Source organism: Aedes albopictus, chromosome 2 (genome assembly GCF_035046485.1).
Source record: "Aedes albopictus strain Foshan chromosome 2, AalbF5, whole genome shotgun sequence".
Lineage (NCBI taxonomy): Eukaryota > Metazoa > Arthropoda > Insecta > Diptera > Culicidae > Aedes > Aedes albopictus.
Window position 1 is genome coordinate 441645752 of NC_085137.1, and position 26086 is coordinate 441671837.

The 26086-nt window shown below is 39.0% G+C and overlaps 2 protein-coding genes across 3 annotated transcripts; one reads left to right on the forward strand and one right to left on the reverse strand.

Moving 5' to 3' along the window:
• Positions 1 to 4777: 4777 nt before the first annotated feature.
• On the reverse strand, positions 4778 to 7767 carry LOC109397366 (uncharacterized). 2 transcript variants are annotated; one of them, XM_029869890.2, is made up of 4 exons: positions 7590 to 7767; positions 6341 to 7528; positions 5863 to 6099; positions 4782 to 5588 (listed from the first exon to the last, which is right to left on the reverse strand). In XM_029869890.2, the coding sequence occupies exons 1-4, from the start codon at positions 7617 to 7619 to the stop codon at positions 5421 to 5423; spliced, it is 1623 nt and encodes a 540-aa protein (XP_029725750.2). In that variant the 5' UTR covers positions 7620 to 7767; the 3' UTR covers positions 4782 to 5420. The 2 variants fall into 2 exon arrangements, with proteins under 2 accessions (XP_029725751.2, XP_029725750.2); XM_029869891.2 differs by lacking the exon at positions 5863 to 6099 and having other exon boundaries at positions 4778 to 5588.
• Positions 7768 to 7891: 124 nt separating this feature from the next.
• Positions 7892 to 24363, forward strand: LOC115265330 (uncharacterized). The gene is made up of 5 exons (XM_062853745.1): positions 7892 to 8128; positions 8409 to 8481; positions 21925 to 22072; positions 22132 to 22297; positions 23944 to 24363. The coding sequence occupies exons 2-5, from the start codon at positions 8446 to 8448 to the stop codon at positions 24281 to 24283; spliced, it is 690 nt and encodes a 229-aa protein (XP_062709729.1). The 5' UTR covers positions 7892 to 8128; positions 8409 to 8445; the 3' UTR covers positions 24284 to 24363.
• Positions 24364 to 26086: the final 1723 nt, after the last annotated feature.

Genomic DNA, 26086 nt, shown 5'->3' on the forward strand with positions numbered 1-26086 from the left:
TTGTTTCAGTGAATTGTAGGCTTCTGATATATTGTATACGTATACTTATAAGTTAAAACAATGATAAGTCAGGCCAAACATGTCTAAAGGTCCTATCTGCAGAAGAGAGGCTCTCTTTGGTTTCCCTCTCTTTCGTCAATATCTCAGCTGTTTATGTGTATTATGATTGTCTCCTTGCATTGAACGATGGTCAAAACAACCGTCTTTCGATTTGTACTGCAAAAGTAGTTGAAAAGTGTCCAATTACATTGCAATAATTGAAAGAGAAAGTGAACAAAGAGAGCCTCTCAAAAGCAGATAGGACCTATTGAAATGTTTGGCCTGAAGTGTGATAAAAATAATTATCGTTGAACTCTAATAGGAAATAAAATTGTTGATCGTTGCGGGGTAGAATAGGATGATTGGATTCGCTCGCGTGTAAGAGGAATTTGTAAACCACTTATTGTAAGTAGATTGTAGTTGAAATTGTGTTTGATTATTTTCATAACGTAAACCAATAAATTTCAGTTTTAGCTGCCACGAATAAAAACGAGCTGCTCAAAAAATTGGTTCTTTACCCGAACAATGAAACTGGAATGAGTTGCATAATGAAAAATAGTTGTATAATGTTGATAATGCAACTCATTTGGGTTGCATTATGAATATTATGCAACTCAAATGAGTTATATGTATAATGAAAAAATCAATACATAAAATTTTGTATGGAACACGTTGCAAGACTCGATTTTTTCAGCACTCTTCGTTTTTATCCAACTCGGCAAGCCTCGTTGGATAAATGTACGACTCGTGCTGAAAAAAACAACTTTCTGCAACTCGTTACAAAAATAACTATTTCAAGTTATGTCCAAGTAAATTGTTAGGTTCTTTCCAAGCGTTGTGGATTTACTCATTCTTTGCTTTATTACAAAGTGTGGTTTTTAAACATAATTTCTGTTAAGTGTACTTGTGTGTCAATTCCGGACCAACAATTGAAAAGGCCGCAACAACATTGCGTAAACAAACACGTTTCTGTCGACTTAGGGCCTTCTGGGATCCACCCACGCATCTCACCACCATTAACAGAAAGCTTGATGTTTGCGCTTTCTGTTAGTGGTGGTGAGGTGTGTGGGTGGAGTTCAAAAGGCCTCAAGTCGACAGAAACATGTTTGTTTACAAAATGTTGATGAGGCCTTTTCAATTGTTGGTCCGGAATTGTTGTCTTCTTGAAAAGCAGTCATTTCCGTCCAAAATGTCAAGACTCATTGGCATCAACAAAGTGTCTTTTTATTGATCACGCGGTTGCTTCGAGAAATATACTGCCCCCACTCGCATAACAGTCCCATCTTTGCAGGGTTTCCTATTCATATGGCAGTATACTGCTAGTGGTTCTCTTTGGAGATCCTATGAACTTAACATCTGCCTGATGCTGTCCTCTACCATGCAACCAACCTATAGCAAAACTTCAGTGTGTGGCCTCTTTTCTTACAAAATGAGCATTAATATGACGGTTTTTCAAATCATACCTCCGGTCTCCATATCTTCTTTGTTTAAGCTTAGGCGAAAATGAAACACTAAGGGTTCTATTAAACACTTTGACAAATGCCAAATATTTGACCACTTTTGACAGTTAAATTTTGACCAAGGTGTAGGGTAAAGCTAAGTTTCCTGTTGCCAAGTAGAGCGCTCAAGTAAAATTTCACCTTTTTCCGTAAGTAATTTTGGCATTTGTTTAACTGACAGCATTTTAACGAAACGATGCTGTAAGAAGGATGTGAAGAAAAGGGCACCAGGTTGTTTACGATTTGGACTTAGAGAAATTTCGTTCTTTTCCTCAGGAAATGTTATTGAAATTTCGGACTACGATTGGAAGGAATTCTTCTGGGACTCTGGCGGTTACTTTATGGAGTTGTTGAAGAAATACTGGGACAAAGCTTCACGGGAAATTTTATGAAGATTCACGAAGGATTCTTTGTGATGAATCTTCTGGCATTCCGTACGAAGGTTTTTCTCTGGGATTTCGCAGAGAAAATCCTTCCTTCAGCAACTTCTTCCGGGATGGGTGCTATTACACTCTTTGCCCAGACGCCAAATATTTGACCACTTTTGACAGATAAATTTTGGCAGGTTGTTTGGCTCTGTTTGTCCCTATTCGTTTTTCGTGAGTGACAAATATTTTTGTTTGCCAGGTACACCTTGGTCAAAATTTAACTGTCAAAAGTGGTTAAATATTTGGCATTGTTCAAAGAGTGTCATACTAGCTTAACTCACGGAATAATACCACCGACGAACCGACGTGACAGTGGTGTTTCAAAAGTGTCCCCCCTAAATTTAACGGTCGACCAGCGAAGCGAGCGAACGCTTCTGTCAAATCAGCGTAGACGCGAACCTTTTCCTATATCAACACACGGGGGTTTGGGGTCAAGCTATCAAATCATCGCGAACCGTTATAGAGGTGGCGATACTGTTCGGCAATTTTTCATCATGGCGTCGGGGACAACAAATTTGAATTTGTTTGTTCTAGCTGTCACGTCGGTTCGTCGGTGATAATACATCGACATATTATTACGTACGGAAAATTAACAACATGACTGACAGCATTGCATGACAGTGCCATCTGTTGGCAAATCTTTTTGGCTGCAAATTACTAATCAACTGCGAACGCTTAAGTAATTTTGATTGCAAAAGTTTTACGTGACCATTGGGGACTACGAAGGTGATGATTTTGTTTGCGGTTTTCTGTGAGAAAGTGAAGGAGGGAAGATTTTTTGCTTTTTTTTTCACTCATACTCCCATAAGAAACCCCGTAGGAAGAAAGAGTGTTTCCCGGCTCATCAACCTTCGTAGTCCCCAATTACTTGTCCTATCTTTTTACACAGTACTTACCAGGTGGAAACTAGCCATAAGAAATCAAACTTTGAACTAGTTAAATTAATTTAACTTAATTTGAACCATTTCGAAATTCATGAAAACGGCGTACTTTTTAGGCAAATATTGTCCCGAAAAAGATGTTAAACAGCTTTCCGTAATATAACCTGATAACATGGACTTTAAAAGCCTTGAAAAAAGCGTTTTTGTCACGGAAAACCGGCAATTGAAAAATCACTATGATTTCACCCATTTCCCCCCAGAGAAAGCACATTTTCGGTGCACTCGTACAGCTCATGCATTGTATCAAACGCAATATGTGAACACGTCAAATGAAAGCTTATTTATCGTAGAATCGACCATCCGAATAATATTCCGCATTATTTGTCATAAAATTATCAAATTTAAGTAATTCTTACTTGGAGAATGTTATCTTAAGTTGAACCATTTGTAATCTAAATTTGAACTAAAAAACGGGGGCGAGCTTCCAGTGTTGGCCTGCAGACTGCGCTAGTGGTTGTTTTGTTTACTCTTGGGGGATGAAAAATTCCAAATTTAGTTTCCAAGTTCCTGAAGAGTTTAGAACATTCTTAGTTGAAATTCTACTGCCTAATGAAAAATAGTTATGGGCATTAGCAGATCCATGTGTTTTTCTATTGTTCAGCACGAAATTGGCTGTTGTGGGAGATGCTCGAGCTGCTGCCGTTCAAATGAAGATTAAAATTGGTTCAAATTATGATTACGATGGTTCAAATTAAGATTAAAATCATTATTGACAAATAATTGGGTTGTTTAGTGAAAAAAATATTCCTATTTTCTATAGCCTAATCGAAAGAGCTCATTTTACTGAGTAAAACGTGATTTTATTAGATTCCAATACCCTTGTTTTGATGGTAAAATTAACAAAAGAGTTTCAATTTTCGTCGATAGAATGACAGTTCAATCGATAAAATGACAGTTCGACCCGAACAAAAAAAATTCCCCATACAACCTAAAATTCATTTTAAAAATAGTTTAAAGACTCCAAAAATTATGAAAGTTTGAATTTCGATTGATTTTTGGGCGGAGAATCCGATTATGAAATAATCCGGATACCCCTAAAGAACCTAATTGAATTTTTCAATGAAATTCGGTGCAAATACAAACTTTTTACCACTTAACAGAAAGCTTATATCCGTGGCTTTCATGTACATACGATTTTGCCGTAGTAAATTATTTCCATGTGGGAAAAAAATCACTCAAAATTTGCGCTACTTCGGAAAGCCGTAATTTGGTTCAACTTTTGATTACCTACCCTACCTGGCAAACAAAAATATTTGCCACTCTCGAAAAACGAATAGGGACAAACAGAGCCAAACAACCTGCCAAAATTTATCTGTCAAAAGTGATCAAATTAATATTTGGCGTCTGGGCAAAGAGTGTAATGGTGCTGAAAGTGTTGCCACAAATAATGCTTAGTTTGCAAAACCCGGTTATCTGGCTGGTGGGGCATGGGAGCCTAAGCTTCAACCACCTTCAACTGTTAATGCAATCAGAGACTACTCAGACTTAGACGTGGGTGATCCAATATATGAAGGGTTATCCTAAACGCTCTGGAGAATTCCCAAAGCGCATTCTTATAATGCTAGTAAGCCTAAGATGCCACTAACAGGAGGAAAATGACAAGATAATATAACATTATATGGTTTATGTAAAACAATGCAAGATAACAAAAGAGAACCATTCCAAAACCATTTGATTAAATGTATAACCAGTAGTTAAATTACAATTAAAAACAATATAGTTACGGTACATTTTATTGTTTGAAACCATACATGTACCATACAATGTACGGTATATTAAAATCCACGTATCAGTTTTTAGAACAATTCAGTTACAATATAATGTATGGTTTTGCAAAAAAATATATGGTGTCTACATTACATCTTATTGTTTTTGTATTTTTATTTTTACAGTGGTGTCTATTGTAAAAAATATGGTTCTAAATAGTACTGTTACAATACAACGTTCGGTTTTTCTACTCTATTTTTTATTCGGGTTGTGAGACCAGCGGAAGGAATGCAACAACGGTAGGCGTAAACGAATGAGGTTGTCGAACCAGTCGAAGATCCGGTTTCATCCCAGGTAGCGGACGCACTACAGCGACCCCGCAGAGAAAGGGGGACGCCCAAAACATCTCGATGATTTCCAGCTGTAGTTGATTGAGTACGATCCCATCTTTAAAAATGTTCATAGAAATAGACAGACATACGTTGTGATTGACTATCAATAAATGTATTTAGCAATCTTGTAACCGATATTGAGTTTATTATAAAAGTAACGTTCTCCCTGTACATACTTGTTTCATTCTTCAAAACCAATAAGCTAAATAAAAAAAAACTATTTTTACTGTGACTCGTTAAAATCTTATGTTTTAAATGTACGTTATTTTTTTGAATTGTCCATTCGCATGACATAAGAATATATGTAGTTGAACTATACTGCTCGACATCTAATATATAGATAGTATGAAATGACATTATGCTCTTGGTGTCCGTTGGGGGCAGCAATGGCGTTCGTTGCTTTTATTCACCTACTTACCAGAAATCGGCGATCTCAAGATGTGGCAGTGGTCGTGAAACGGCCATCAGCTGCTTGATCTTCCTCACAGTTTCTATCATATTGACATTCCTGCCGCACTGCTCCAAGGACAAGCTCTGCAAGTTGGGATTCAACAGAAAATCCAGCACGTTTTGCACATTGATCTGAAAAGTACAATTATATATGTATGAGTATCAATATTAGCAGTCTAGTCAAAACCCGGAATTTGGTGCGAGCGAACTTAGATGTTTTCCTCCAAATCCATGCTCCGGATCTAATTGCGCGCTGTTTAGCGTACCTGATGATCTACACAGCGCACCACTTCCAAAAGTTAGGTCCGACGCATAGATAGGGAGAAAAATAGAAGTTCGCTCGCACCAAGTTCCGGGTTTTGTGGATTGATAATATGTAGAAGAAAAGTTAAATAAAGACATGTACCATAGGAAAGCCATTTAGGTGGATTTCTGATGCCCAAAGCAATGGCGCCCAACAAAAACCAATCAAATCATTTCGCCCCATAATCAAATCTGCATCATCGAAGCATTCCAAAGAAAGGTATTCCAGTTGGCGGAGGTTTCCGATGTAATGCAAGCCCCTATCAGTAACCGGATCTCGCAAGAATAAGTCTAGATTGAGCTTGAACCGGCGTAAGTTAGGCATTGTGGTGCATATAACCTGCAACAATAATAATTAAGGCTAAAGTACAGTGGAGAGCTTTTGGTGTTTACGATTAAATGAATTTTAATTAAACGAATTTTGCAATGGACTTTGTAAGATTTCTACGTGGACATTTTAGGGTATCCACTGCATCATCTGCAAGTTCTTCAAACATACATGTCCTTCCAAACTATAGCTAACTACTGATGTATCGAAGAGTAACATAATTAACCTACATATATAACAATGAAGAACTTACCCGTAGGCACTCATCATTCAACGCCGCATCTTCGGTGATGTGAAGTTCCGTAATATGAGGAACACTTTCCGCCAAAACGCCGTAGAAGGAAAAGCCGCTGGTGCACCGTTCAATTACCAACTTTTCCAACGACGTAGAGTGAGGCACCGCATGTTGTACTTCGGATCCAACATACCCATACAGTTTCAATTCTTTCAAACCGATCAAGCCCTGCAGCCCGTCCATGGGTATTTGTTGATTTCCAGTAATGGTCAACCACTCGACGGTAGCAGAGCTACAATAGACACCTTGCCGGAAGAACTCATCACTATTGATATTGGCAACGTTCAAATCGACAAGTGATTTGGCGTTTTCGAAGAACCGGCCCGGGTCTGGCATTGTTGTGCAGGGTCTGAAGTCTAGGTAGAGAGATTTTACTTCCGGAAACGCAAGCTGTAAGAAATCTTTCACAAATATGGGATACACGGTACAAGATAAATCCTGTAACTGCGTCGAAAAACTACGAATAATTCGGAAATCCGAAAAACAAGCGTAATAGTTGCATGACAAATATATCTCTGTTATTGCTTTGGCCTTCCGGGCGATTGCGTCAAAGAACTTTCGTCGGGCAGTTCGATCTCCTTTTGAACGGTTGTCATCATACTCGAGACGTTTGAGGTTTGGCATCTCGGAAATTTCCTTCAATCCCTCCTCGGAAATAAACTCCATTCGATCAATGATCCAATCCTCCGATTTTATGTTGTCCCAACTTTCAAAACGGATCACCAAAGACTCCAACAAGCTGGGTCCATCGCTCCGGGGCAAGAAGCCCATCAAACTTTTGTCCATAATCGGCCCAAAGGTCAAACTCATATACTCCACGATCCCTTCATATTGACGGACCACTTGCAGGCACTTGCGCAACAACACGTACGGATCACTTTCATAGCGAACTCGCTTAGCATGCGCATTTTCCAGCTGCCGTGAACTGTCCGTCCAGTCAAAGTCTGACCGCACCAACATGACCCCGTAGATGTCGAGCTGCCCGTAGCTGCGGGTAAAAGTGATGTCCATAAATTTCCGGATGCGTTCCTCGCTAGAGAGATCGATACTCAGAAACAGAAAGTTAACAATCAGCTCATTCCAGCGTTTACAGGTACGGGTTAATTGCTTCTTAGCCTTAACCTTCTGGAAAATCATGAGCAGGATCTGAAGACAAGGAATGGTGAGAAACACGATTACAAACATCCGAGAAGAAGATGCATCTTACCTCGTTCGGAAGATCGTTGATTGTGGTCATCTTTGGGATATGCGTTGATTCAAACTTCGCTTGATTTCACACGGATATTATACCTATTTGACGAGGACTAAAATATTTTTTTCCGATACATTTGATCAATTTCTTTCATTTTCTGCTTGACTCCGGCTCCGACCAAGACGCAGACGCAGAAAGCTGTTTGTTTGTGTTCCGTCCGAACACGCTAAAACGGCTACGCTCAAAAATGAGTGCGGTCTACTCATTTTTTGTATAAGCATCCGGTTTTTTGACATCTATTTTAAATGCACGCGATTTTATGCGTCAACGCACAATGCATCCGGATTGAGTTTGCGGCTTGGTACTAAACTGTACTAAACGCAAGCTCGGCCGCAAAGTCGACCGCATGATTTGACACTTTTCAAATCTTGCGCTTGACTTTGCGGAAAAAGTGTTTGTTTTGATTCATTTTTCAGAGCGAGAATCACCGCGGGCTGAAACTTTCCTCGTTTCCGCACAGTTTTTTTAGCAGCTCCCGATCCGAATTGCGAATGGTAAGTAGGATTATGATGTTTAAAGTGTTAAATCGAATGCTAGCTGTCTGGGGGAATTCTTAAACGCCAGCAAAAAGCTCGATTTTGAACCGAGTGTGGTGTTGTGACACTGCATCCTTGATGTTTGGCATTCCTCCCAGAAATGATTCGGATGATTCGACGATGACATGCACCACTTTCCGGGAGATTTGAGCCTCTTTCGCCTCAACTCTCGGTCACAACAAATCCTTAAATACTATGTGGATTATATCTTGTATTCGTTTATTTCTTTCAATTACAGGTAATTTTGTGAACAACGGAGCCTGCAGTTCATTCCAATGGAGGATACAACGGAAAATAACCCAGAAAATAACGTAAGTACAATTCACATACTACTCGAAGCTGTAAAGGAGCGGGCAACAAGGCCACACTGGCAGAACTAGGTTCGATTTCCGGTGGGTGCATTGGCAGAAAATGGTCACAATTGAATGTGCACCTCTAGGGAAACATCCATTAATACTTCACGCTTTTAGAGGGAAGCGGGTTGATCAAATTTCTCATACAAAAAGTTTGACATAGAGGAGGGGATTTTGGACAGAGGAGTTGTGGACAGTTTTTGCATGACGTCCTCTTGGCCGTAAAATACAATGATTACTTTTTCTTCATCAATCACGTATTTTCGCCTGTATGATATTGAACGCGAGATGGCTGTTGAAACCATTTAAATTGTACTTCTTTTTCTTCTTGGCGTAAAACACTACTAGAACCAAACCTGCTCCTCGGCTTAGCGTTATATAATCACTTTCCCAGTTAAGTCGGGAAAATTTGCTATTTCAGATTAGGGATTATCCTATCGAGTACCGAACTAGGAATCGAATTCACTCACTTTCCGCGGTATGGATGAATAATTGAATGCCTAGCCCTTCGGCAATATAGGCTTATTATTTTATTATGCAATAATAATTTGATTTACCCGAAAAATTCAGCTTTTCAAGCTGAACGTACATCGTCGTTCTTTTATCGAGACTGTCATTGTCCAGCAGGGACCTTGATCAGCCTTCGATAGTTATAGTAGATTGTTCCTCATGGCCCAACACCAATTGTTCCGGAAGGGAATTGTACTGGATCTATTTATCCATTTCTCGTGGAACATTAGTTCCGGACACATAATTATAAACCATTTTCACATATATAGTTATTCATGTAACGAGTTGCAAAAAGTTGATTTTTTCAGCACGAGTCGTATACATTTATCCAACGAGGCTTGCCGAGTTGGATAAATACGAAGAGTGTTGAAAAAACCGAGTTTTGCAACGAGTTCCATACAAAATTTTATGCAATGATTTTTTTCATAATGCAACCCATTTGAGTTGCATAATGTTCATAATGCAACTCAAATGAGTTGCATTATGAACATTATACAACTATTTTTCATTATGCAACTCATTTCAGTTGCATAATGAGCCAGTTCGGAAAAAATGGCCATTATGGTACCAAAATGGATTATATAAAATGTAAATTATGACACTGAATTGCATAAAACATATTAACCCATTTATATTAATTTATTAACAGCTCATTTTGTTTAAAACTATTTTCAAGCATGCAGAGTACGGTCCCGATGACCTCTACTCATGGTAATATTTCGACTCGAGCACTAAATTCAAAAGCTGTTTGTATTAACGTGTATTTTGCCTAGGGCTGAAAATCTCAAAAATAAAAACAAAAAAAAAAACGTGTATTTTAACTTAAATCAGGCAATCATAATACAAATAAATAGCTGAGATATTAACGAAAGAGAGGGAAACCAAAGAGAGCCTCTCTTCTGCAGATAGGACCTTTAGACATGTTTGCCCTGAAATGCTAATTCTACACTTATTTCGATCTTAGCACGCAACGGATTCCTCAAGAAATTCCTAAAGAGATTTCTCCCGAAACTCTTCCAGGAATTTCTCCAGGATTTTTTCAGGAATTCCTCCAGGGATTCATTAATGAATTTCTTCAGAAAATCGTCAAAAAATTCCTCCAGAAATTCCTCTAGGAATGATTTCAGAAATGTTTCAAGGAATTGCTTCAGACATTTCTCCACAAATTTCTTTCTCCAGAAATTCCTCAAATATTTCCTCCAGGAACTTCTCCAGTAATAGTCCAAGAATTGCTCCTAAAATTTCTGCCAGAATTCCTCCAGGAATTGATCCACGGATTCCTCCAGCAAATCCTAGAGGATTTTTTCCCGGAACTCTTCCAGGAATTCCTCGAGAAATTCTTCCAAGGATTACTCCATAGATTGCTCCAGGAAATTATCAAGGAATTTCTTTAAGAATTCCCCCAGCGATTTATCCATGAATTTCTTCAGAAATCCCAGAAATTCCTTCAAAAATTCCTCCAGAAAATCCTCTAAGAATTCCTCCAGGAATTCTTCCAGGGAATTCTTCATGGATTCTTCCAGGAATTTCTCCAGGATTTTTTCCAGGAATTTTCTCAGGAATTTCTTTAGGGATTCATTAATGAATTTCTTTAGAAATTCCTTAATAAATTCTTCAAGTATTCCTTCAGAAAGTCCTCGAGGAGTTTGTTCAAACATTCTTCCAGAAATTTATCCAGGAAGCCTCGTAAATTTCTCCAAAAATTCATCAAAAAATTCCTCCTGAAAAATCTCTAGTAATCTCCAGGAATTCCACCTGAAATTTCTTCTAGGAAAAATCCTCTAGGAATCTCTGTAAGAATTCCTCTAATATTTCCTCCACAAATTGTTCTACTGATTCCTCTAGAAAATCCTAAGGGAATTTCTCCCAGAACTCTTCCAGGAATTCCTCGAGAAATTCCTCCAGAAAATTCTGAAGGAATTTCTTCAGGAAATCCTCCATGGATTTATCCATGAATTTCTTGAAAAATTGCTCCAGAAATTCTTCCAGGAATTTCTCCATAATGTTCTCCTAAAATTCCTTCAGAATTACCTCCAGGAATTCCTCCAGAAATCCTTTAGGATTTTCTGCCAGAATTCCTCCAAAGATTTCTAAAGGAATGTCTTCCGCAACTCTTCCAAGAGTTCCTCCATTGAGTCTTCCAGGAATTTCGCCAGAAATGTATTCAGAAATTCCTCCAGGAAGCCCAGAATATTTCCCTAAAAATATCTCAAAGTATCTCAAAGTATGCTTTGAGAATTCCAAATATTCGTTCAGAAATTCCTTCTGAAATACCTCCAGGAATTTCTACAGAAGTTCTTCCAGAAATTCTGCAGGATTTTCTCCAGGATTTCCTCCTTGGATTTATCCAGAAAATCCTTAAGAAATTTCTCCCGGAGCTCTTCCAGTAATTACTCCAGGAATTCCTCTGAATATTCCTCCAGAAAATCCTCTACTAATTTCTCCACGGATTTCTCCGGAAAATTAAAAAAAAATCTCCCGGAACTCTTCCCAGATTTTGTCCAGGAATCCTCATATATTTATCCAGAAATTCCTCAAATAGTACCTCCAGGAATTCTTTCAGTGAATACTCCAGGAATTCCTACAGATATACCTCTAAAATGTTCTCCAGGAATTCCTCCTGATATTTCTGCTCCTGTAGGAATGTCTGCCAGAATCCCTCGAATATTTCCCTCAGGAATTGCTCCACGGATTCTTCCAACAAATCCTAAAGGAATTTCTCACTGAAATTTTCCAGGAATTCATCCTGAAATTGCTCCAGGAAATTTCTTCAGGAATTCTTCCAGGAATTGTATCGGACATTTCTCGAGAAAGAATTCCAGAAATTCGTCCAGGAAACTCCCAAGGAATTTCTTCAGGATTTTTTACAGGAATTGTTTCAGACAATTCTCGAGAAAGAATTCCAGAAATTCCTCCATGAATTCCTTATGAAAATCCTCTAAGAATTTCAGCTAGAACTCCTCCAGAAATTTCGAAAGAAATGTCTCCCGGAACTCTTTCTCTAAAAATTCCTCTAGAAACTCCGCGAAAAATTCCTACAGGGAATCCTCCACGGATTCCTCCAGGAATTTCTCCTGGATTTATTCCAGGAATTTCTTCGGAAATTCCTTTAGCGATTCATTAATGAATTTCTTCAGAAATTGGTCGAAAAATTTCTCCAGGCTTTCCTTCAGAAATTTCTCGAGGTGTTCTTTCAGAAATTTCTCCAGGAAGGCTCATATTTCTCCAGAAATTTCTCAACTAATTCCTTCAGTAAATACTCCAGGAATTCCTCCAGAGACTCCTCCTAAAATATCTTCTATGAAATATTCTCAAGGAATGTCTGTCAGAATTCCTCCAATATTTTCTCCAGGGATTCCTCCAGGATTCCTGCAGAAAGTCCTAAAGGAATTTCTCCCGGAACTCTTCTAGGAGTTCCTCGAAAAATTCCTCCAGGAACTCCTCCAAGAAATTCTCAAGGGTGTTTTCAGGATTTCCTCCAGGGATTTATCCATGAACTTCTTCATTCTGAAATCCAGGAATTCCTCCAGAAAATTCTCTAGGAATTTCTGCCAAAATTCCTCCAGAGAATTTTAAAGGAATGTTTCCCGGAACTCTTCCAGGAATTCCTTAATGGGTTCTTCCAAGAATTTCGCCAGGAATTTCTTCAGAAATTCCTCCATGAATTCTTCCAGGAAGTTTTCCAGGAATTCCTCCAGGAAACCCAGAATATTTATTCAGAATTTCTCAAAGAATTTCTTCGTGAATTCCTCCAGGAATTGCTCCATTAATTCTTCCAAAAATTCCTTCAGAAATTTCTTCTGAAATACCTCCAGGAATTTCTGCAGGGATTCCTCGAGGATTTTCTCCTCGGATTTCTCCAGAAAATTCTTAAGAAATTTCTCCCGGAGCTCTTCCAAGAATTACTCCAGCAATTCCTCTAAGAATTTCTCCCAAAAATTTCTTCAGGAATTCTTCCAGGGATTGATCAATGATTTTTTCAGATATTCCTCAAAAATCCTCCACGTATTCCTTCAGGAATTTCTCCAGGGGTTTTCCAGGAATTTCTTCGGGAATTCCTTTAGGGATTCTTTAGTGAATTTCTTTAGAAAATCCTCGAAAAATTTCTCCAGAATTCCTTCAGAAATTTCTCCAGGATGAATCATATATTTCACCAGAAATTTCTCAAATAATTCCTCCACAAACCCCTTCAGTAAACGCTCCAGAAATTCATCCAGAGACTTCTCCTGAAATTAATTCTGGAAAAAAAACCTCAACGAATGATGTCTGCCAGAAACCAGAATTCCTCCACGGATTCCTGCAAAAAAAACCTGAAGGAATTTCTCCCGGAACTCTTCCTGGAATTCCTCCATGGATTCCTCCAGGAAATTCACTAGGATTTTTGTCAAGATTTACACCCGGGACAATTTTATTTTGGTAAAAATGCAATATCTTCGTTGTTTTGAAACATTTTATCACAAAATGAGTTTGTGATTATACCCTCGCTGGCGTAGTGTACGGTTTGGGTCAAAATGTCGAAGAAGGGTTAAAGTCAAGGGGCTTCTTTTTGTATTTATTTAATAAATTGTACATGTTTTCGCTCAAATTTAATCGTTTTGCTAATCATCAATAGTTTTGAAGGATCCTTGACATGTAATGTATCACTACCCATAATAGTCTGTCGAGGTTTCCATCCCAAAGCTATTAGTCTACGATACTAAAAAAGCCTCAAAGCACCCCTAGAAAATTCATGGTATACGAATCGGGTTATCTAGGTCATCCAAACTACTCAGGAATTCATTTTCTTAAGACCTACTGGATCTATCATCGTTTGTGTTCTGGGAATCCTCCAGGAATTTCTCCAAGGATTCCTTCAGACATTCCTCCAGGGATTCCTTCAGGAATTCCAGCAGAGATTCCTCCTAATACTCCTCCAGGGAATCCCAAAGGAATTCTTCCAGGGATACCTCCAGGAATTCCTACAGGAATTGCTCCAGTGATTCCTCCAGGAGTTCCTCCAAAGATACCCCCAGGTATTTTCACAGACATTCTTTCAGGGATTCCTCCATAAATTCCTCCATAAATTCCTCCATAAATTCCTTCAAGGATTTTTCCAGAAATTCGTCCAGGGATTTCTTCAGGAATTCTTCCAGAAGTTCCTCCAGAGATACCTCGAGGAATTTCTTCGAGGATTCCTTCAGGAATTTCTTTACGAATTCCTTTAAGAATTTCTTTAGGGATTCCTTTAAGGATTCCTGCAGAGATTCCTCCAAAAATTCCTCCAGGGATTTCACCAGGAATTATTCGAAGGATTCCTTCATGAATTCCTCCAAGAATTCTTCCAGGAACTTCTCCAGAGTACCTTCCAGAAATCCTCCAGGGAATCCCTTTAAAAATTTCCAAGAATCCCTTTAAGAATTTCTCCGGGAATTTCAAGTGATTCCTCCAAGAAATCATCCAGGGATTCCTTCAGGAATTTCTCCAGATATTCCTCCAGTAATTTTTCCAGGGATTCTTCCAGGGATACCGCCAGGAATTCCTCCAGGGATTTCTCCAGGAAATCCTCCAAAGATACCCTCATGATATTGTTCCAGGGATTCCTCCAGTAATTCCTCCAGGGATTCCTCTCGGAATTTCTCCAGGGACTCTTCCAGGAATTCTTCAAGACGTTTTGGCAAAGATTCCTCCAGGAATTCCCCCAGAGATTCATCCAGGAATTTTTCCAAGGATTCCTTCAGAAATACCTTCACAAATTCCTCCAAGATTTCCTCCAGGGATTCCTTCAGAGATTTCACCAAAAATTCTTCCAGGGATACCTCCAGGAATTCTTCCAGGTTCTCCTCCAGGGATTCCTCCAAAGGTACCTGCAGGAATTCTCACAGATATTTTCCAGGGATTCCTCCAGCAATTTCTCCACGGATATCTCTATGAATTCCTCCAGGGATTCCTCCAGGAATTCCTCCAAGGATTCCTTCAGGAATGCTTCCAAGAATGCCATTGGGAAATCCTCCATAGATTCAACCAAGGATTCCTCCAGGAATTCCTCCAGATATTCCTCCAAGAAATCCTCCAGGGTTTCCTCTAGGAATTCCTCCAAAGATTCATTCAAAAATTCCTCAACGGATTCCTCCAAGAATACTTACAGACATTTTTTCAGGGTATCCTCCAAGAATTCGTTCAGGGATTTGTCGAGGAATTCCTTCACGGCTTTCCTCGGGATTTTTTTTCAGATGTTCCTCCAAGGATTCCTTCAGGGTTGCTCTAGCAATTTCTCCAGGAATTTCTCCAAAGAATTCTTTAGGTATTCCTTAACGAATTCCTCCAAGAATTCCTGCAGGAAGTCCTCCAAGAATTTCTTGAAGAATTCCGCCAGAGATTCCTCCAGGAAATCCTCTAGGGATTCTTTCAGGTATTACGGTGAGGATTCCTTCAGGAAATTCACTAAGAAATCCTCCAGGAATTCCTATAGGAACTCCTCCAGAAATTCCTCCAGAGACTCATTCAGGAATACCTCCAGGGATGCCTCCAGAAATTCCTTCAAGGATTACTCCAGCTATTTCTTCTGGAAATCTTTGAAGGAATTTTTGGATGAACCTCTAGAGGAATTCATGGAGCAATTCCTGGAGGAATCTCTGGAGAAACAGCTGTAGAAATCCTTAGACGATTTTTTAGGACTCTGAAAGAATACATAAAGGAATTCCTGGAGGAATTACTCGAGGAATTTCTGATGGAATCCCTGGGGAAATCTTTGAAGGAATTCCTGGATGAATCCTTGAAGGAATTCCTGGAGGAATCCTTGGAGGGATTTTCTGGAGGAATCCTTGAAGGAATTCCTGGGGGGATCCTTTATAGTATTCCTGGAAAAATCCCTGAAGGAATTCCTGGAGGAATGCTTGATGGAATTCTTAGAGGAATCCTTGAAAGAATTCCCTGTGGAATTTTTGAAGAAATTCTTGGAGGAATCCTTGAAGGAATTCCTGGAGGAATCCTTGAAGAAATTCCTGGAAGAATCTTTGGAGGAATTTTCTGGAGAAATCCTTGAAGGAATCCCTGGAGCAGGGATGCCAGATGATTTTTTGGAAAATCTGTATCACTCTTTATAAAAATCTGTATCCCATACAAAATTTGTGAGAAAATCTGCGTGCCATAGAAAAATAAAATGGCCCTTCTAGCTCAAAAATCCTTATCTCATATATGGAACTCCTGGAGGAATCCTTGGAGGAATTTCCTGAGGAATCTTTGAAAGAATTCCTGGAGAAATGCTCGAAGGAATTCCTGAAGGAATCCTGAAGGAATTTCCTGGAGAAATCCTTGAAGAAATTCCTGGAGAAATCCTTGAAGGAATTCCAGGACGATTCTTTGAAGGAATTCCTGGAGGAATGCTCGAAGGAATTCTTGAAGGAATACTCGAAGAAATTCCTGGAGAAATCCTTAAAGAAATTCCTGGAAGTGTGTTTGAAGGAATTCCTGGAGGAGTCCTTGAAAGAATTCCTAGTGGAATACTTGAAGGAATTTCTGGAGGAATTCTTGAAGGAATTCTTGAAGGAATCCTTGAAGGAATTCCTGGAAGAACCCTTGAAGGAATTCCTGGAGGAATCCTTGAAGGAATTCCTGGATGAATGCTCGAAGGAATTCCTGAAGAAATCCTTGAAGAAATTCGTGGAAGAATTCTTGAATGAATTCCTGGAGAAATCCTTGAAGAAATTCCTGGAAGTATATTTGAAGAAATTTCTGGAGGAATCCCTGAAGGAATTCCTGGAGGAGTCCTTGAAGGAATTCCTAGTGCAATCCTTGAAGGAATTCCTGGAGGAATCCCTGAAGGAATCCTTGGAGGAATTCATTGGGGAATCTCTTTAGAAGTTTTAGAGAAGTTCTTGGAGAATTCCTGGAAAATCTCATGAGGGATCTTTGAAGGAATTCGCTGCCTTTCAGATTCTAGATGAAAAACCACGGTATTCGAATCGTCGAAACGAGCCTCTGCACTAAAATCTGTATATGTCCCCTGTGGGCACCTTCCGGAACCGGTTACAGGAGCCCAAGTCCCGGAATGGCCACGAATTAGTCACGATCTGATTCTTGGAACTCATATCTTTCATTTAAGCCTTAGAGAATTGAAATCGGATCAAAAATGCATTTTTGGGAGCGTGTCAAAGTTATTGGCCATTTTTGACCCCTTAATGCCAAATGTGTTACTTTTTCTTAATGCAGAAGGAAGGTTGAAAATTCATCCAAAAAATTTCTCCCACAGCTATGCGTAGGAGGAAATTCTAGAAAATAACTTCAGTAATTACTCTAGGAATTACTCCAAGAATTTCTTTAGGAATTCCTACAAGACTTTCGCTAAGAATACATTAAAGCATCCGTCCAGGCATTCCTTAAAAAAAATCTGCTTATACCGTCTACCCCCGTTGGTTTGAACGACACCTCATGCAAACCAACGGTGTTCATTTTTTAGTTTGAACTTTTAGTAACCCTGTGGGCATTGCAAAACGCACTTCTGGTAACCCTTTTTGCTGTTTTGTTTTGATTCTGCCTTCCGTTTCACCCCGTTCCATGGGCAGAATGACGTTTGAACCACTTTAAGTTTGAACGATGTGCAGATTAGCGGGGGTCAAATTAAAAAGTGTTCAGATTAGATGGGGTCAAACCAACGAGGGTAGACGGTAGTTCCTCCAATAATTCCTCCAGGAATTTCTTAAAAATTCTTCGAAAATTCTTCCAGGAATTTCTCCAAGAATTCTGTCAAAAATTCTTCCAAGATTCCCTCTAGAGATTTTTCTATTCCTTTAGGATTTAGGATTTAGGATTTTATGTCGAGAGCACAGCGAGCAGTAACGGTCAAAATGTAGTCCGAAGAATATTCCCAGAACGATTGAGCTGTGGTTGATCTTCCTTCACTAATTCAGTAGTATCGTATTCAGGAAAACACTGTCACACACACTAATTTATTGTCTTCTGCTTAATTTATTACACTTATACTTAGTTCATTTACTTATTACTAAAAATCTATTGAGTTCACACTATTCAAAGATTTCACAATACTGTAGATATAAGGATGGCGCAGAGATCCACTTCGTGTAATGGCGCCAAGATGGTGCTTCGGTGCAGAAAAATTTAGGATTTTTTCCAGGAAATCCTTCAAAAATTTCTTCCGAAATGCCTACAGGAATCCTCCAGGAATCCCTGCAAGGATTCCTTCAGGAAAACCTCCAGAAATTCCTCCAGGAAGACATCCACCAAGAATTCCTACAACAATCCGTTAAAGAATTCCCTTCCAAGAATTTCTTTAGCAATACCTCCAAGACTTCTTTCAATAATTCCACCAAAAATCTATCTAGGAATTTCTCCAGGAATTCCTTGAAATTTTTTTTTCAAGAATTTCTCCAAGAATTCCTTCAAGAATACTTCCAGGAATTTTTTCAAAAATTTCTTGAACAAATATCTGGAGGAATACCTAGAGTAGTTTCTAAAAGAATTCATGTAGGAATTCCTGGAGTAATTCCTGAAGGAATACCGGAAGTATTTGCTGGAGGATTTTCTGGAACAAAAAAAAATCCTAAAGCAATTTCTGGAGGAATTCCTTGAGTATTTCCTGAAAGAAATCCCTGTAGGAATTCCTGGAGGAATTCCTTGAGGAATGACTGATGGAATTCCTGGAAAAAAAATCTGGAGGATTTCGTGGAGGAATTCATTAGGGAGTTCTGGAGGAATCCTTGGAGGAATCTCTAGAGAATTCCTTCGAGTTGTTACGGGAAAAATTTATGGAAGAAGCTTTGGGGGAATTAGTAGATGAATTCCTGAAGGAGTTTCATGAAGAATACCAAGCGAAAGCCTTGGAAGCATCCCTTGATGAATTTCTTGAGAAGTCCGTGAAGGAATTTTTGAATGAATTTGTGATGCAATTCCTAAAGGAATTTTTGGTTGTATTCGTTGCGGAATTCCTGGAGGAACCCCTATAGGAATACCTGGAGCGATTCCTAGGGGAATCATTAGATAAATTCCTGTAGGATTCCCTGGACATTACCTTCAGGAATCCCTGGAGAAAACTTTGAAGGAATTCAGGAAGGAACCCTGGAGAAATCCTAGGAGGAATTCCAGGTGGAATCCTTGTAGGATTTCCTAGTGGAATTCTGGGATGATTCCCTGCAGTTTCATGAAAGAGATTCCTTGAATTACCCCTAGAGCAATTTCTGGAGGAATCCCTAGAGGAATTTTTGTAAGAATATCTGGAGGATTTCCTGAATTTTCTTGAAGAAATCTCTTGTGGAACTCTTGGAGGATTTCCTAGTAGAATTCCTTGAGGAATCCTTGAAAGAATACCTGAATAAATTCTTGAAGGGATTACTGTAGAAATTCCTGGAGAAATTTCTAATAGCAATTATTAGAGGAACCTCTGGAAGAATCCTTTTAGGAATTCCTAGATAAATTCCAGCCCAAGTAACGTTTTGATGACCAATAAGTTTTAAGAACCGTCATAAAACCTTATACCTTTTATTTTAGTTTTATGATGGTTTTAAAAATCTCTTCTAGACTATTTGACTCAAGATTTGACTTAACAATGTTATTTGGGCAGGAGGATTACTGTAAAAATTCCTGAAAAAATCCCTGAAGCAATGCCTGGAGAAGAAATTCTTGGAAAAATCGTGAAGGAATCCCTGAAAAAATCCTAGCAGAAATCCGTAGAGGGAGTCCTAGAGGAATCCTTTGAAAAATCCCTAGAGGGTTCCCTTGAGTAATTCTTATAGGAATCTGTGAAAAAATGCCTGGAGGAGGCCCTGGAGCAATTTCTGGAGGAACCCTTGGAGAAATTCCAGGAGGAAGTTCCTGGAGGAATTCCCGCAGGAATATCTAGAGGAGTTTCCGGAGGAATCTCTAGAGGATTTTTGGTCAATTGTTTAGAAATATTCCTAGAGGCATTCCTGGAGGAATATTTAAAGGAATTCCTGCAAGAATCCCTGCAAGAATCTCTGGATGAATTTTTAAACTTCCCAATGAAATTCCTGCAGATATTCTAAGAGTAACCCCTTGAGGAATCCTAGGAGGATTTTTTGAGGAATTCTCAGGAAGAATTACTGAAAAAATCGCAGACGGAGTTCCTGGAAAAATCCTGAAGAAATCCTAAGAAGAGTTCGGGGGAAATCCTGGAGGAATCCTAGTAGCAATTTTTCTGAAGGAATTTTTAAAGAAACCCCAGCAAGAATCCCGGAAGCAATCTCAAAGAGGTATGTCTAAAGAAATTCCTTAACAATTTCTGTAGGAATTCCCGGATGAATTCCTGCAAGAATTCCTGAATGACTTCCAGAAGGAAGTCCACTAGGAATCCCAAGAAACCTTGGAGATTTTTTTTAATAATCCCTTGAGTTATTCCTAAAAAAATCTCAGAAAAATTTGCCGAGTGAATCCCTGAAGGAATTCCTGACGGAATCTTTGAATGAATTTTCGAGGGAATCTCTGGAGGAAGTCTTGGAAAAATACCTGAAGAAACCCCTGGAAGAATCCCGGAAGCAATCCCATGAGGAATTTCTTAGGAAATCCAAGGAGAGCTTTCTAAACGAATTCTTGAAAAAAATTCTGTAGGAATTTATATGTGCAGTAATTTCTGAACGAATTATTGAAGGAATCATTGGATGAACTCCTATAGGATTTTCTGTAGAATTCCTGGATGAAATCACCCCGGAAATACTTCGAATAATTCCAGATGTAATTATCGGAACAATCTCTCGCGGAATTCTCGAAGAAATATATGGAAAAATCCCTGAAAAAAAATCTGAAGGAATACCTGCAGAAATACCTAAAAGGATTTAAGGTGAAATTTCTCTTGGGAATCCCTGAAAATAAATTGCTCGAAAAAAGCACTGGAACAATCACTGGAGCATCCTTTGGAAATATTCCAGGCACTAGCGTGCACAGGGGTAGAAACTCTTGGAGGAATTCTCGAAGGAAGTTCTAAAGAAATTACTGGAGGTTTTTGTTTCAGAAATTGCTGAGGAATTTCTGGAGAAATTTCCTGGAGGAATGTCTGAAGGAACTTCTGGAAGAATTGCTAAAGGCATTTCTGGGGGATTTTTGGATGAATTTCTTAACTAATTCTTAGAGGAATTCATGGATGATTTCCTGAAGGAGGAATTCCCGAAGAAATTCATGGAGAAATTCCTGTAGAAATCCCTGGATGGATTCCGGGAAAATTTTCTTGAGGATTTTTTGGAGGAACCCGTGGAGGAATGCCTGGAGGAAATCTTGGAGGAATTCATGAACGAATCCGTGGAGGAGTCCCTTAAGGAATCCCCTAAGGAAACCTGGAAGAATTTGTGGAAGTATCTCTATAGATTGTAACAAGTATTCCGATAGAAACTTTATATCTAGGAATTCCTTCTTAGTTTATGAAATCATCTTCAAATCTAGCATCGACAATTGTCCAGCATTAAAATTCTTTTACAATGACATTTATATATTTAAGTAAATATTAATGATAGGAATTATTTTCCGCATTGCCTTGAAATCATCCGGACCCTTCTCTAGAATCCCAATACCTATTGGCGATGTTATCACCACAGCATGTTGAAACCCCTTCTTGGGAATTCATATTTCGTGTAACACCATGATTCTATTTTGCACTATGATCATATCTTGCACCATCCCCCCCCAAGCAAGATTCCTGCGCACGCTAATGATTCCAGGAGAAATTTCCGGAGGAATGTGCGATGAGATGAAATCCTTAAAGGGAAGGTTTAAGGCCAATTTTGAGTTAAAATTTTCGGTATATAAAAATTCGATAAACACTAACAGAGCCAAACAATAAACCATGATGTATCTTTCAAAAGGGTTAAATATTCGTCATTTAGGCAAATATGTACAACTATTTGTGAAAACCATGCTAATCTTTGCATATGATATATATGCTTGTCTTTACAGGAAGAGGAAATCAGTAGCATTAACGAACGCATAATTGCTTTTGTTAAAGAACACAAAGTTCTTTTTGACAAAACCATGCGAGCTTACAAAAATAACAATACGCGGAACAAACTTTGGGCAGAGCTTGGATCAGAGCTCAACATGGACGGTAAGATTATAAGATTATTGAATCTGTTTGTACACTAATATTTATATTTTATTTTATAGTTAAATCTTTAACAACGCGTTGGAGATCATTAAGGGATCGGTTCGTCAAGGAATTGAAAATTGCAGATCTATGTCATCGATCAGGCGCAGAGGCAATCGACGAAGGCGATAATTGGGAGTTTATGGAGCACATGGCATTCTTAAAAGAACACGTTGCTAAAAGGAAGTAAGTGCTCTTTATTTCATGATTTGATCGACAAACGGTTTCTACATTCAAAATAGATAACATGAACCCATTAACCACAGGCAAAAAAGTGAAATACATAGGGTAATGGCAAAATTTTGGACGCCTGGGAGAGCATTAGTTTGAATTTAAGTCAGAATCAAGCAGATGCAGAGGGTGTTACACATAATGATGTTTGACAAATTGTGGTCAAAATCATCGTTTATGAAAACATAAACCCACAATACCACCGAGTCTGCCAGAGATTTCTCTAGATTTCTTTGCAAAAATGTTTGCTGGCAGACTCTTGTAGATCTTCATTATGCAATTGATTAATTTTGCATATTGAAAAAAATGGCACTTTTAAGTACTCTTAAATATATAACTTAAGGAACGAAGCAAATGCGATCCGTGTAATTTTCTTTATCCCTAAAATTCTAGATTGAGTTTAAATAAGGGCGAAAGTAACATGAGAGAGTTCTCTTCATCGACTCTCTCTTCTGCAAATTAAAGTGACAAGATGCGAATTCAATCGAACTTTTTTACACTTAAACGCTAGATTGCATCGCAACCTAGCGATTTATGACCAAAAAGTTCAACCATACTTGCATCTTGTCACTTTAATTTGAAAAAGAGAGAGTCGATGAAGAGAACTCTCTCATGTTACCTTCGCCCTTATTTAAACTCAATCTAGAAATGTCAAATTATTTAATTCTTGGTTTACTCTTTTTTTATCGTTTTTCTGGGTGATGGTAAAATTTTTGGTGTAGCAATGCTGAGTATAGCATTGATTCTAAAGATACTAGCAAAGACACGAATTGTTCCAATTGAAATTCCAAATTTACTTTTAATGTCATTCCAATCGAGCAGAAGACCTGTCAAACGCACTTTAAAGGCATTGCTCGACAGCATCATGGTCATGATGCTGAAACCGTCATCAGCAACAAAAATCAGCAGATTTCGTGTCTTAGCATATAGTGTCTTCAATCGATTCCATATGCTCCATAAGGACGTTTGGCATAATGCTGTTTGGCATAAATGACACTTGGGATAAAGGATATTTGTCATATATTGTAGATTGCTGAATATATTCGCGCATATCGCTACGGCTATTTGGGCCTGTAATCTCGAAATGAAATAATTTGTATTAGCATTGTTAATTTGCCATTTGATAAAGGGGGCTATAGTGGTTTCGCAGCGTGGTGTCACGAACACTAATGCAAATCTACTGGTTGAAAAAATGCCCATTTGATTTTGCTGGGAACAGCTGATCTTTGTTTACTATTTTCAACCAATAACTTAAGTGGTGTTCGTGTAATGCAGCGTGTACGTACACGCAACACTACTAAAAGCAGAAACCACTATATGCGTGTTTTATATTCAGTGCTGAAAATTTCATTTCGTTATATCTAAATTCAATCACCTCCAGCTCATTTAAGAAGCTGAACCTGAATATCATTGGCATTTTTCAATGGTAGCCGTGACATTTACCTTAAATATTAGAAAATGTTTATATTTCTACAAAAAATAATCGGGAACCTCGTATAAAATGCGGGAAAAATGTAGAAACATTTAATATCTCTGATCATCCTTAACTCAGTTAACTCAAATGCCCTTCAAACATTAACAATGTGCTTTATGATTTTCAGGACTACGGCAAATTACGACGGGCCAAGCACAAGCGAGCACACTGAATTCCACGATATGGTCGAGGAACACCTTGAGCTGGACTCTCAAGGCACACCTTCGCGAACACCAACCTCAAGGAAAAGAAAGGGCGACGAAATCGACGACAAAATGTCGTCACTATTGGACAAGTTCATGGCGAACTCTTCCAATGCCGATGAAAAGCATGCGACATTCGGCAAGTTAGTGGCATGCAAGTTGTCGAAGTTTCCAGATCATATTGCCGATAGAGTCGAAGCCGAAATTTTGAATGTAATCTACAACGCTGCCGAAAATTACAGGACAGAAACAAACAATTTGTGATAAGTTTGACATGTAAGCTAAATTGATTATTTTATCTTTTTAAATAAAAATCGGAGCTTCACCGATTCATTTTAACGACACTTAAGATGCAAGTACCCACGTTCAAATATCTGACCAATCATCAGTAATCACAAATTTTAGGAAACCCTCCCAGAATTCTTCCATGAATTACTCTCGGGATTCCTCCGGGGATTCTCACATGCAATCCTCCATGAATTTTTCCCATGGTTCCTCCAGAGTTTCCTCCTGGAATTCCCTCATGCATTACTCTTAGAAGTTCCTCTAAGAATTCCTCCCGGGATTCCACCCACGATTTTCCCCAGATTTCTTTCAGGAATTCCTGCCGTGATTTCTCCAAGAATTCATCCTGGGATTCCCTCCGGAATAAGTATAAAAATTTCTTCCTGGATTCCTCCCGGAATCTCTCGGGAAGACTCCATGCACTCCTCCTGGGATATTTCCAGGAATTCCTCCCCTCCCAGGACTCATCCAGGATCTTCACGGAATTTCTCCTAGGATTCCTTCCTCTCCTAAGGGGAGAATCCAGGCATACCTTCCGAGATTCCTTCACAAATTTCTCCCGGGTTTTGTTAAGAAATTTCATCCAGGAATTTCTCCCGGGATTTCTGCAGGAATCCAGATTCAGAATGCCAAAGCCAGAAGGATACGTTGGACTTGCATGGTGAAGCCTCGTGGCCGTGCGATTAGCGTCACCGACCGTGATGAACACTTTCCGCAAGAATTTTTCTTCGTGTCCGTTGTCTAGTGTTAAGTTTCGTTCAGTCTGTACAGCCTCAAAATGAAGACGGTGTCCGTGTCTTTTTGTTGCAAGAATGCCGAACAACAACCCTGCAAATATTGTGTTCGCAGGAAATCAGGATGGCACAAGACAATGTGGAGTATAACGGACAAGGTGAGGGTGAGCTGATCAGGTCGAGAATGATTTGGCGAGTATGTGACGTTGGAGAGAAGCAGCACACGAATTATACAGATGAATTGCGATTTTTTGTTTAATTATGTAAATTTTTATTTATCAACCTTTTCTTTAAATACATTAGATGCAGTATGTTCGGATTTTGCTTAAAATTTCATTCCATTCAAACCGGCGCTTAGTGATTAATGCGGTGGGTAAAAACAAACTCGCTCAACAGATTTCGCACTTCGAAAGCTTTTTGGGAGCTATTATTACCCCTGACCATTCCAGAACATCCTTCTAGAGGTTGGCTTTCGTTTCTCCAATCTCCAGGTCTAATTACTTCTCCTTCCGCATTAAAAGTATCGGTAAACGTTTGAGGGCAATAAACATCGTTATCAGATTCCTTTAAGTAATTATGTAAAACAATAGAAGCCAAAACGATCTTTTCGGCGTTTTTTGGCAACATTACCAGTGTCGTCTTCAGTATTCTCCATCGAGCAACCAGAATCCCAAACGCGTTTTCAATAGTTCGGCGAGCACGTGATAGCCGTTTATTGAAGTTTTCCCGGATCGGTGGAAGAAGTTTACCGGGGAAGGGTCTCATTAAGTTAGGTTTAAGCGGGAAAGCTGCATCACCTACTATGTAGTGAGGTATTTCGATATCCGAATTCGGCAAGCACGCTGCAGGTGGGAGATTCAGTGACCCGTCAAACAAACGTTTACCGAACTCCGAACTTGCAAACACCCCTCCATCACTGTTTCCTCCATAGGCTCCTACATCTACTGACAGAAATTTGTAGTCAGCATCGCAGACCGCCATTAAATTGATGCTGTGCTCTCCTTTGTAATTAAAGAATTGTGATCCGGAGTTTGGGGGACATTCAATC

Bases quoted from the DNA above. Each gene is read 5' to 3' on its own strand.
- LOC115265330 (XM_062853745.1), top strand. From the start codon at position 8,446: ATGGAGGATACAACGGAAAATAACCCAGAAAATAAC. The intron at 22,073-22,131 runs GTAAGATTATAA...TTTATTTTATAG, and splicing joins ATCAGAGCTCAACATGGACG to TTAAATCTTTAACAACGCGT. The intron at 22,298-23,943 runs GTAAGTGCTCTT...TATGATTTTCAG, and splicing joins GAACACGTTGCTAAAAGGAA to GACTACGGCAAATTACGACG.
- LOC109397366 (XM_029869890.2), bottom strand. From the start codon at position 7,619: ATGACCACAATCAACGATCTTCCGAACGAG. The intron at 7,529-7,589 runs GTAAGATGCATC...CCTTGTCTTCAG, and splicing joins TCAACGATCTTCCGAACGAG to ATCCTGCTCATGATTTTCCA. The intron at 5,589-5,862 runs GTACATGTCTTT...TGTACTTTTCAG, and splicing joins ACCTAAATGGCTTTCCTATG to ATCAATGTGCAAAACGTGCT.